At 42.0% G+C, this 12,529-nt stretch overlaps 1 protein-coding gene across 1 annotated transcript in view; it reads left to right on the top strand.

The window, feature by feature from the left end:
• LOC120528460 (tripartite motif-containing protein 16-like) overlaps nucleotides 1–10,797 on the top strand; it is a 37,440-nt gene extending 26,643 nt beyond the window's left edge. The window contains exons 4-6 of the mRNA XM_039752619.1: nucleotides 3,958–4,117; nucleotides 7,920–7,985; nucleotides 9,560–10,797. Coding sequence (XP_039608553.1) covers nucleotides 3,958–4,117; nucleotides 7,920–7,985; nucleotides 9,560–10,101 — 768 coding nt within the window. The 3' untranslated portion in view covers nucleotides 10,102–10,797. The remainder of the gene's footprint in view (nucleotides 1–3,957; nucleotides 4,118–7,919; nucleotides 7,986–9,559) is intronic.
• The last annotated feature ends 1,732 nt before the right edge of the window (nucleotides 10,798–12,529 follow it).

Below are 12,529 nucleotides of genomic sequence, written 5' to 3'. Positions count from 1 at the left end.
ATCACAGTACAGAAACTGCACTCATTAAAGTAGTAAATGACTTGTGTTACGGGCCCCACTAGTGGGCCACAGCAACAGAAATGACGAAAGTAGCAAATCCCGAAGTGTACACGAACTTCGCCTCAACCAGAGGATGAGCTACGTCAACCAGGTCTGGAACTGAACTCCACTGGCCCTCAATGGTGACGTAATCCAGGTCTTTGGCCCTGTGAAATAGGTAAAGTGGAGCAGCAATGAGAGCACACCGCTTTCAGTTTGTTGTCCAAGTTGAGTCTCTTTATTCACATTCAATAAAGTCATTATAACCTTGCATATATATTTGACTATTTGACATTCACATTCTCAGGTGTGTTCCCAATAAAGTACTTCTTCATTCCACCAAGAGTCTCAATAAACATGATCAAATACACATGTATATACAGTAAGCAATCCCTAGCCACTAGGGTAATGGAGAAAAAGATTACAGAAATACCGTATTCAAATCAAGCTATGTGCTGTCTTAAATTATATGCAGAGACACAACTAATCTCTTCATTATATAACACTTTTTTAAAATAACATTTCTAAAGGTATGAAACATCACCATTAAGTATTAATCAAAAATCTTCAATGCTACTATTATCATATTTCAAACACTTTCATAACTACCCGTTTCATATTTATACATGTATAACAACATAATAACCACTCATCACAACATTTCAGCCATTCTATAACTTATTTACATCTAATACAATTTACAAAATATACATTTAACAAGAGTACCAAGTGTTTAGGAGCCGAGCAACTATTTAAAAAGCCTGCACACTCTTGTCTGGTTAATGATTTACAGCACCGCCGTCTATCTACAGCGCAGCGACGCAGTCTCTGCAAACAAGCAGCTTGCCGCCTGCATTTAGCGAGTTTTGACTTCGCGCCTCTGTAGAAATACATATCATCATACTACCGTCATGTTCTGCGTATTCTTGACTCTCAGTTAAAAGGTAAAATACTCCAATTTATTGTACACTAACCTGTGAAACAGGTAAAGCGGAGCAGCAATGAGAGCACACCACATTCAGTTTGTTGTCCAAGTTGCGTCTGAGGGGCGGGCCGAAGTTCGTCCCTTTACTGCAACCCTGACGGAACCACTTCAGTGTGAAACACGTTCCTACCAATTACTGCTCATGCCACAGTCCGTTTTCATGGTCCAATCGACTACAAGGACCCTTTGTTTGTTTACCAAATAGTTTTCACTTTTGGTGATTACATTAATAAGATAAACTATTGTGGCTACTCTTTCTTTTTCTTTCTTTTTTTCCTGAGTGTGCCACACTTGCAAGTAAATGCAGACAGAGGCCATTTATCTGTTCTCATCCTCTTATATCTGAGTGCCGCATTTGATACCATTCATCACAACATTCTTAGAAATCGCCTTAGTCAATGGGTGAGCTTCTCTGGCAGTGTCTTAAATTGGTTTGAATCCTACCTGGCAGGGAGAAAATTCTTTGTGAGTTGTGGTAATCACATCTCAAAGACACATGATATCCGATATGGTGTTCCACAAGGCTCTATCCTGGTCCGCTGCTCTTCTCAATCTACATGCTTCCGTTAGGTCAGATTATCTCAGGTTACAACGTGAGCTACCACAGCTATGCTGATGACACACAGCTGTACTTATCGATAGCACCTGATGACCCTGATTCTCTTGATTCACTAACAGAATGTCTGACTAGTATCTCAGAATGGATGAATAGTAACTTTCTCAAGTTAAATAAAGAGAAAACTGAAATCTTAGTGATTGGCAATAATGGATACAATGAGGCTATTAGAAATAAACTGGATACATTAGGATTAAAAGTCAAGACGGAGGTAAAAAGTTTAGGGGTAATTGTTGACTGTAACCTGAGTTTTAAATCGCATATTAATCAGACCACTAGGACAGCATTTTTAAACTTAAGAAAAATAGCAAAAGTTAATCCTCTTATATCACTGAAAGATGCTGAGAAATTAGTTCACGCGTTTGTTTTCAGTCGACTAGATTACTGTAACGCACTCCTCTCAAGACTACCCAAAAAAGACATAAATCACTTGCAACGAGTGCAGAATGCAGCTGCTAGAATCCTAACTAGGAAAAGAAAATCTGAACACATTTCTCCAGTTTTGATGTCACTACACTGGTTACCTGTGTCATTCAGGATTGACTTTAAAATTCTGCTTATGGTTTATAAAGCCTTAAATAATCTCGCTCTATCTTATATATCGGAATGCCTGACACCTTATATTCCAAATCATAACCTCAGATCCTCAAATGAGTGTCTCCTTAGAATTCCAAAAGCTAAACTTAAAAGAAGTGGTGAGGCGGGCGGCCTTCTGCTGTTATGCACCTAAAATCTGGAATAGCCTGCCAATAGGAATTTTCCAGGCTGATACAGTAGAGCAGTTTAAAACACTGCTGAAAACACATTACTTTAACATGGCCTTCTCATAACTTCACTTTAATTTAATCCTGATACTCTGTATGTTCAATTCATTATAATATAATATATAATATATTATGGGCGGTCTCATGGTCTGGAACCCCTGCAATTTCATTTTTTCTCCAGTCAATCTGGAGTTTTTTTTTCTGTCCTCCCTGACCATCTGACCTTACTCTTATTCTATGTTAATTAGTGTTGTCTTATTTTAATTCTTACTTTGGTGCATAGCAGCAGAAGGCCACCCGCCTCACCACTTCTTTTAAGTTTAGCTTTCTAAGCAGACACTCATTTGAAGATCTGAGGTTACGATTTGGAATATAAGGTGTCAGACATTCCGATATATAAGATGGGGCGAGATTATTTAAGGCTTTATAAACCATAAGCAGAATTTTAAAGTCAATCCTGAATGACACAGGTAACCAGTGTAGCGACATTAAAACTGGAGAGATGTGTTCGGATTTTCTTTTCCTAGTTAGGATTCTAGCAGCTGCGTTCTGCACTCGTTGCAAACGATTTATGTCTTTTTTAGGTGGTCCTGAGAGGAGTGCGTTACAGTAATCTAGTCGACTGAAAACAAACACGTGAACTAATTTCTCAGCATCTTTCAATGATATAAGAGGTCTAACTTTACTTATGTTTCTTAAGTGAAAAAATGCTGTCCTAGTGATCTGATTAATATGTGATATAAAATTCAGATTACAGTCAACAATTACCCCTAAGCTTTTTTACCTCCATCTTGACTTTTAATCCTAATGTATCCTGTTTATTTCTAATAGCCTCATTGTATCCATTAATGCTAATCACTAAGATTTCAGTTTTCTCTTTATTTAACTTGAGAAAGTTACTATTCATCCATTCTGAGATACAAGTCAGACATTGTGTTAGTGAATCGAGAGAGTCGGGGTCATCAGGTGCTATTGATAAGTACAGCTGTGTGTCATCAGCATAGCTGTGGTAGCTCACGTTGTGCCCTGAGATAATCTGACCTAACGGAAGCATGTAGATTGAGAAGAGCAGCGGACCCAGGATAGAGCCTTGTCGAACACCATATCGGATATCATGAGTCTTCGAGAGGTGATTACCACAACTTACAAAGAATTTTCTCCCTGTCAGGTAGGATTCAAACAATTTAAGACCCTGCCAGAGAGGCCCACCCATTGACTAAGGCGATTTCTAAGAATGTTGTGATCAATGGTGTCAAATGCAGCACTCAGATCTAAGAAGATGAGAACAGATAAATGGCCTCTGTCTGCATTCACTCGCAAGTCATTTACTACTTTAACGAGTGCCGTTTCTGTGCTGTGATTTGTTCTAAAACCCGACTGAAATTTATCAAGAATTTATCAATAATGAAATATTCTCCTATAAATAACCAATAAATGAATGAAAAGTAATCTATTTAAACCCAAACTCTCTGTTCACCCTGCTGATCCTTACTTGAGAGGTGTTCCTTCTTATTAATGTTACTTTTAATTTCTCCTCTTCTCTCCTGATGCAGACTTTCTCATCTCGCTGTGTCCTTCCTGTTGATGAAGACTCGCTCAGCTTCACTGTCACTGCTGATTTCTCTTCTGAGGACCTGCTAAAGGAGCTGTCATGTCTGAAAAGGCGTCTGGAGAAGATCGGCCAGTGGGACACCCTGCCTTTGACTCCATCAGGTACAGCATCTGGTCATGTTGTGTTCATTGTTAAAGTCCAAAGATCAGAGTCACAATAACAAGGACAGTGAGATGCATGAAGACGGCCTGTTCATTAAGATTTATCCATTTTCTCTATTAGTAATTTTTTTATAATGCTGTTTAGAATGACAAGCTGAGTGATGTCACACTCTCACAGTAAGCAGCTGCTTTTATTCAGGGTTCTTGATGTTATGAAGGACGGCCAGCATCCTTACCCAATCAGGACACCTTTAGGATGGAAGGACAGAGGGAGACAGATTACACAGGGCTTTATCTCCCCAGGACACTAGATGGCAGTGAGCCCAGGCTCAAATTCCCACATGAGTGCCTGCAGGGCATTCTGGGAATTGTAGTCCCAGGGGACAGCCCTGTTGGGTCACATGGGAGACACCATGGGGAGGTGTATGACTGGGGTTTCCGCCTCAACTGGAAGTGTTGAAAGACCACTTCTGGTGCAGCTAAAATTAAAGGGACTGCCTAACTTGTGTCAGGGGGCCAGAGTCAGGAGGAAGGAGGACAATTGTTACAAGATGAATGGAGGAGGCAGTGAGAGACAGAGAGACAGAGTATTGATCGTAGTGTATTTGTGGCCGTGGTGGTGGGAAGCCCTTATAAAAGAAGAGTTTTCCCACAGTAAAAGATTCTTTGCCTTGTATCCTGTGTCCATGCCTGTTTGTGTTGGGTGTTTGGGGAGCTGTAGTGCCCCCTGCTGTTCACAATATATCTCTTCCTAGCAGAGTGAAACAGCCGCTCATTAAAATAGGCTTCTGGTACAATAGTAAGTCCGTCTATTCTGATCATGTCGCACATTTATGGAGCTCTGTTCACCTGACATGTTCGCTCTTATATCCCTCTTACTTTGTGCTCCTTTTGCTCATCAGACATGCTAGGTCTTACAGCCATCAGTTTTTTTTTGTGCTTTTGTTTCCAATGTTCATCAGATATTGCTGCACTCTGTTGGACACTCGATGACTAAGGACGTGATAATGGTTTGATTCTTCTAATTCTGGAGTTGATGCCCCCGGACAGTCTACACCCTTTACCTTATGCCTTGTGACAGTGACTCACCTATTTCTACCTGTCTGGTCTGGAATCTCCTCTCGCACCACTTTGGGGGTGCACACTATATCTCTAAAGGACAACTGGGCCAAGTCCGGCAATTCTCAATTACAACGCAGGTCAGTTCAGCGACCCTGAGCTCGAGGTGTTGGATGAGCTGGCATCTCTTGCAGATGTGGCCCTCATTGACAACTGGCTCTTCCAAACCATCATCTAAAAACTCCAACATCCAACAGGACTTGCGTTGCACTGGCCTCATTATTAAAATTTGATTTAAGAAAAGTAAAATTGCCTTTTTTTCTTTTCTTAAAATTAAATGATTTGACTTAAATGGTAACACTAAGAACTGCTCGAGTTATTTTACTCCTTCTGTCCCCTTAAGCTCCTGTCCTGTTCTCCCTCTCAGCTGCCTGCTGTTTGGTGAACTTTACTTTTCTCTTTCTCTTCTCCTAACTTTGTGCTCCTTTTATTCCTTACGTATAAGCTCTCCATTCACACTGCTTGTATTCCCCCATATTAATGACCCCTTACACTGTCACCTGCTTAACTGTTCCACCTTCAATCTAAAATAAATAAATAAATACAAATTTACTACCTTATTTGCTCCGTCAGCCCCTTATGTCTGATCGGGGGTCTTAATGCTGTCTATTGATCTGCGCACTGCTGAGCCTTCACCTTTACTGCTTTGAGGTCAGCTGCGGCCTTTTATTCTTTTCTTTTAAACTAAGGAATCGCCGTTACGATGATGCGGTTATTTACGTACAGACGCTGATATCAGTTACTTCTGCTTTCTGCCTCCTCTACGCTAGTTCAGATACAGATAACATGAACGTGAACGTGTACACTTACAAGTAACTTTTCCAAGCACACCTTCAAACACCCAGCTACTTTTACTCTTGTGCAGGTGAAAAAAAAAGCATAAACCCATCTAAAGGGAAAAAGGCTTTAAAAACTCCTGTGCAGTTCCTTAGCGGCAACCAAAACCCAGGTTTGTAAGAGCAAAATGTCTTTTATATTTAACTCTGTGTCTGTAAACTTGAGACCCACAGGAATTGTGATACGGTCAATAAAAAGTGAAATACTCAGAGGTCTGTGGACATTGGAGGAAAAAATTACTTCTGCCCTGCACAGAGTAGACGTCTTAAACGATGTGCTAAATTCAGAGATCGTTAGTTCAAAGTATGCTGTGTCTCTTCGGAGAATCCTTGGGTACCGCTGGTTTGACTTTAAATGAGGCACATGACCTGCATTGTGAGGGAGCATCAGTTACGACACTATGACAATGTGGCACAATTATCTGAGGGTGACCCTCATTGTTGAGGACCAGGACAAGGGGACACCCACGTAACACCTGGCTGCAGTAGATTGAGGGTCATTTCTGGAGGGTGGGACTGGACAGCATGTCTGCCTTGGGGGGTTGCCAGCTGTTACATCATGTGGAGGTGCGGCAATGTGCTGTACCAGTGCATGCCCCCCAACCTGACCTGACCTGACCTGACTTAGTACTAAAATCGTGGAGGGTTATAAAGTGCTGTGCAGATTTATTTAAACACACAGTAAGATAAAGCAGTTCTGCACTAATGAACATAAATGGAACCTAACAATGTCTGTCCATGAACAGAACTGCTGAGCTGTGGCCAACTGACAACACAGGGGAGGACAACAGAAAGTGAGGTGACGAGGGTTAACAGGTCAGACATGTGTGCGCCCAACTGCACCGGCACTGATTACTACCTGGAAGAAGATCTGAGATCCAATGGTGGATTGGACTGGGCAGACTGAACTCAGTCAGTTTCTTATCATGGAGCTCTGAGATGTTGGTATCTAAAGCAGAGGTTAAGTCGACAGAGAAGACAAGAACAACTTTTATTTATATAGCACATTTTCATACAAATAATGTAGCTCAAAATGCATTACAGGATGAAGAAAGAGAAAAAAAAGACAAAGTAAGAATTACAATGAGATGAAAATCATTAACATAGAATAAAAGTAAGGTCCGATGGCTAGGGTGGACAGAAAAAAAAACCTCCAGATTGGCTGGAGAGAAAAAATAAAATCTGCAGGGGTTCCAGGCCATGAGACCGCCCAGCCTGATTTATATCTTTTTTGGGTGGTCCTGAGAGGAGACCGTTACAGTAATCTAGTCGACTGAAAACAAAAGCGTGAACTAATTTCTCAGCATCTTTCAAAGACCCTCACATGTGTCTGTGGCTCATCAAAATGTTGGTAAATAAACACTGATGAACATAATTGGAACCTAACAATGTCTGTCCATGGCCAGAACTGTTGAGCTGTGGCCAACTGACAACACAGGAGAGGAAAACAGAAAGTGAGGTGACGAGGGTTAACAGGTCAGACATGTGTGCGCCCAACTGCACCAGCACTGTTTACTACCTGGAAGAAAGTCTGAGATCCAATGGTGGATTGGACTGGGCAGACTGAACTCAGTCAGTTTCTTATTATGAAGCTCTGAGATGTTTGTATCTAAAGTAGAGGTCAAGTCCACAATAGAGACCCTCACATGTGTCTGTGGCACATCAAAATATTATTAAATAAAACTCACTTCATCATCCACACACCAGTTGGCTCAGTACACAAACTTGATCTCCATGTCTTGTTGTTTTATTCAACTGCACTGCATTTGTAATAAGTGTCTAAGAATTTAACATTATAAAACTCCATCTTAACGTTCTCCATTCTTCTCTTTTCTTTGTATTTTCAGGTCGTGAAGCTCCAGTCTTCACCCTACTGCCTCCTGAACATCAGAGCAGAGAGGAGTTTTTACAATGTGAGTCTGTCAATTCATGGAGTTTATCATCATTTCACTTTTAATATCTCAGGCCAGGCTTATAATATGACAGCATTATGTGAGTGTGGTGGGCCTGATGAGCTGAAAGTGACGGGGGAACCTGTGACTGGTGCATTATGGGATGTTGAGATTCAGGACAGGGAGGCACCAAAGCAGTCTGTTGGACTTGAGTCTCTCAAGTGTCAAGTGACCTCTCAGAAAATAAAAGTGAAATCCTGCCGACTACGCCAGGTTCTCCTGTCACTCCAGTTCTACCTCCATTGTTCTTTTTCCTTTGTCTCATTTTTTCATTTCACTTTCTGCTGTTTTCCTTTTCTCTTTTCTTCTTTCTGTTTCTTTTTTATTTCAGCCATTCCTTACAATATTGATAAGAATTATTTATTTACACAGCACAAGTCATTCAATGAAAGCAGCTCAGTGTGCTTCACATAAAAACACAACGTCCACTCCATTAATATCTACATATACAGTCTATGTGTGTAAAGATGAAGACCAAAGGACTGTTTTATAAAAGAATCCCAGCTGTATTGTTAAATAAGTTAAAGCTGACTAAAGTACTTGACCATTCTGTTCTCTATAAAGGTGACACTTTGATTTTGATTCATAACTTAACATATTGTAAGAAAAATAACAGAGGGCAGCACAGTAGTGCAGTGGTAGCACAGCTGCCTTGCAGTTAGAAGAACTGGGTTTGCTTCCCGGGTCCTCCCTGCGTGGAGTTTGCATGTTCTCAACGTGTTTGTGTGGGTTTCCTCCGGGTGCTCCGGTTTCCTACCACAGTCCAAAGACATGCACATTAGGTGCATTGGCGATCCTAAATTGTCCCAAGTGTGTGAATGGTGTGTGTGTGTGTGCCCTGTGGTGGGCTGGCGCCCTGCATGGGGTTTGTTTCCTGCCTTGTGCCCTGTGTTGGCTGGGATTTGCTCCACCAGACCCCCGTGACCCTGTAATTAGCATATAGTGGGTTGGATAATGGATGGATGGAAAATAATAGAAGAAAAGTATTGGGTATATATATGTTAAAAGACATTATTTAATGAGAATTTCAGGGATCTTCAGTCAATCAGAAAGTACTCACTGAACACTCACTGAACGAGGACAAGAGAAGAAGAAGAAATGACGAAGATCACAGCAGAGCAGGTCAAGGTGAAGACTACAAGACCACCTCCAAAGACTTCATGTTCCTGCAGCTAACATCAAGAAGTTTAAGGTCCATGGGACTGCAGCCAAACTCACTGGTTGTCACTACAAATGAAAAATGGAACCTTTAATGACCAGAAGGACAGTTTAAGAGGTGAAGAGCAAACCAAGGCAGACATCAGGACAGACTCAGGCTGACCACCACGATCAAAGTACAACAGCATCAAGTAGCACTGTCAGTCACTTGCTGAATGAAAGGGGGCTTCACGGTAGAAGATCCCACTTCTGAAAGACAGCGTTTGAGTCTTGTCAGCTCCTGATTGGTTCTTGTTAATTGTCTCTGTTGTACTCCGCCCCCAGTCCCTTTACACACTCCCTGATTTCCTCACTCATTTTCTTTTCTATCCTTACAGACTTCTGTCCCCTCACTCTGGACATCAACACGGCAAACAGAGACCTCCATCTATTAGAAGGAAACAAGAAGGTGACATGGGAGGAGACAAAAGCCAAATATCCTGATCATCCTGACAGATTTGACTGCTGGCCTCAAGTTTTGTGCAGAGAGGCTCTGACTGGGAATCGCTGTTACTGGGAGGTGGAGTGCAGTGCAGGTGATGTGGTGATTGGAGTTGCATATAAAGGACTGAGCAGGAAAGGAGCTGGCTGGGAGTGCGGCCTTGGAAACAACAACAAGTCCTGGTGTTTGCTGTGTTCTCAATCCCAGTACTCTGTGTGGCACAATGACAAGCACACTGTAATCAGCGCCCCCTACAGCCCCAGAGTAGGTGTGTATCTGGACTGGCCTGCTGGCTCTCTGTCATTTTATAGCGTCTCACACACAATGACCCTCCTGCACAGGTTCAACACCTCCTTCACTGAGCCCCTCTATCCAGGGTTTTGGCTTAATGATTACTGCAGTGTAACAATCAGCCATCTGACAGCATGTGACCACTGACCAGTAACCCCCACCGGTCACTTGATGTCCTTACAAGTGCAGGTCCTCTTTGTGTTTGTAGTTTGGCATGAAATTAATTTTACAGGACGGGTGGGTTGGGGGGTCTGCACCACTGTGATTGAATTTGTGGATGAGAATGTGCGGCTGTCAGTGTCTCCATTATTATTGGGTTTGAGTAGCCAATCAGGTATGTGTGTCATAATGAGAGGCGGAGACACCTAGGATCTACAAATACCAGTATGACCAGCAGGGGTCACTGTTGATTCACAGCCACATATCTTTCAAGCTGACACCCCAACAACTACTGAGGCCCCCCAAGTGTCACTGAATGTCACCTGTTAAGTAGGACAGGCATGTGGTCCTGCTGGATCAGCACAACTGAAAGGCGCTATACAGACTCAGTATGGAGAGCTCTTGAATAGTGACTGTATGTAGGAGCAGAGAGTGACAGATGGGACTGGAGTGTTGTCCACTCACTAGACATTTTGTGACCCTCCATTGGTCACTCAAAGGGTCCTTCACTTCAGAATGAGTTCACTGTGAATATCTGAAGACGAGGACTCACCGGTCAGTCAGATGTCAGCCATACTGACAGAGTTTGGTGTTTTAGTTGATGTCACATTAAACTTTAAACTGCACCTCCTCCTTGTCCCCAGATTTGTCACTCTTGGTACCCTGAAAGCTCCAACATCTTCACACGAATTCTTGGTCAGTTGGCACACACTTGACATGGGTGCACACGTGTGGCTTTGCAGTGGACTGGCACCCCGTCCAGGGTTGACCCACCTTGTCCACAAACCTGAAATTGAAAAGCGGATAAGAAAAACAAGGAATGGACAGAAGGGGTCACTGATTGGTCAGTTGCCACACTACTGCCTCTTGTGGCCACTCTAAATATTACACAGCAATTTATACAAAAAGGAAATCTAAAAGAAAAAAGCAGAAAGCATTCAGTGACATCCTGAGCAGTGAAACATGAAAGGAGAGAATGAGAAACAATCAGAGAGTCCGACGAATGGAGACTTTAACAGGAGGACTGAGGGGTGGGACTGAAGTGCAGTGGCGCCCTCTAGTGGACACCCGCCATATTACACACATGGGAAAGGTCAGCAGTGAAGGGGGAGAAGAGAATAGAGTGCAGTGGAAAAGAAATAAGAATAAAGTAAAAACACAAGAATAAAACACATGAATAAAGAACTTGAAATATTATATCTACAACTAATTAAGATTTATGTGAATTAAGAGCAAAATAAGGGTGACACGATCACACAGTACAATACAATACAATACAGTTTATTTTTGTATAACCCAAAATCACACAGGAAGTGCCGCAATGGGCTTTTACAGGCCTTGTTTCTTGACAGCCTCTTGGCCTTTACTCTCTAAGAAGACAAGGAACAAACTCACAAAAAAACCCAAGTAGGGAAAAAATGGAAGAAACCTCAGGAAAGGCAGTTCAATGAGAGACCCCTTTCCAGGTAGGTTGGGCGTGCAGTGAGTATCAAAAAGAAGGGAGTCAATTCAATAAAATACACAGAACAGAACAAATCCTCAATACAGTATAGAAATAAAAATTTTAGAAGAGTGTAGCAGAATTTGACAATGGATGACATCATATAATAATATTTGGATATTTTTAGAGTCCTGGAGACCTCATCCATCAAGCTGCCTCCCCCATTTGGCCATTCCACGGCTAAAACAGTGCTGGGCTAGGCAATCCAATGAAAGGACCCCTCTTTCCCATGATTCCTGTGATCCTCCATCAGGGATGACTTTACCATAAGCAGGCAAACAACTTGGTAGGTGGGCGTGGCACCAATGCCACATTTGAGTACTGAGAAGAGAGACAGAATAGGTGAGGGTTAGTATTCAATTATAACTGTCATGTTACTTATGTTTTAGTGCTAATGAATGACAACTGAGATGCAGTCTGTACAGTTAATCAGCAGCTCTAGTCAGGATATGCTAAACTGAAATAGTGAGTCTTCAGCCGGGATTTAAAGGCTGAGGCCGAAGGGGCATCTCTTATAGAAGCAGGAAGACCATTCCACAGTTTAGGGGCCCTGTAACTAAAAGCTCGACCTCCCACTGTTATTTTATTAATCCTTGGAATCCTAAGCAGACCGGCATCTTGAGATCTTAATGTGCGCTCAGGTTTGTAAGTCATGATAAGTTCAGACAAGTAAGCTGGACCTTGGCCATTTAATGCTTTATATGTTAAAAGGAGGATTTTGAAATCTGCCCTAAACTTAACTGGGAGCCAGTGTAAAGATTTAAGAACTGGAGTTATGTGTTCATATTTTCTTGTTCTTGTAATAATTCTTGCAGCGGCATTTTGGATTAACTGGAGGCTGTATAAAGAACAGTTTGAACAGCCAGTGAACACCGCATTGCAGTAGTCAATCCTACTAGAGATAAATGCATGAAT

Source organism: Polypterus senegalus, chromosome 4 (assembly GCF_016835505.1).
Source record: "Polypterus senegalus isolate Bchr_013 chromosome 4, ASM1683550v1, whole genome shotgun sequence".
NCBI lineage: Eukaryota > Metazoa > Chordata > Cladistia > Polypteriformes > Polypteridae > Polypterus > Polypterus senegalus.
Note: the sequence above shows the minus strand (reverse complement) of the source record. Positions and strands in the feature narration are given on the sequence as shown.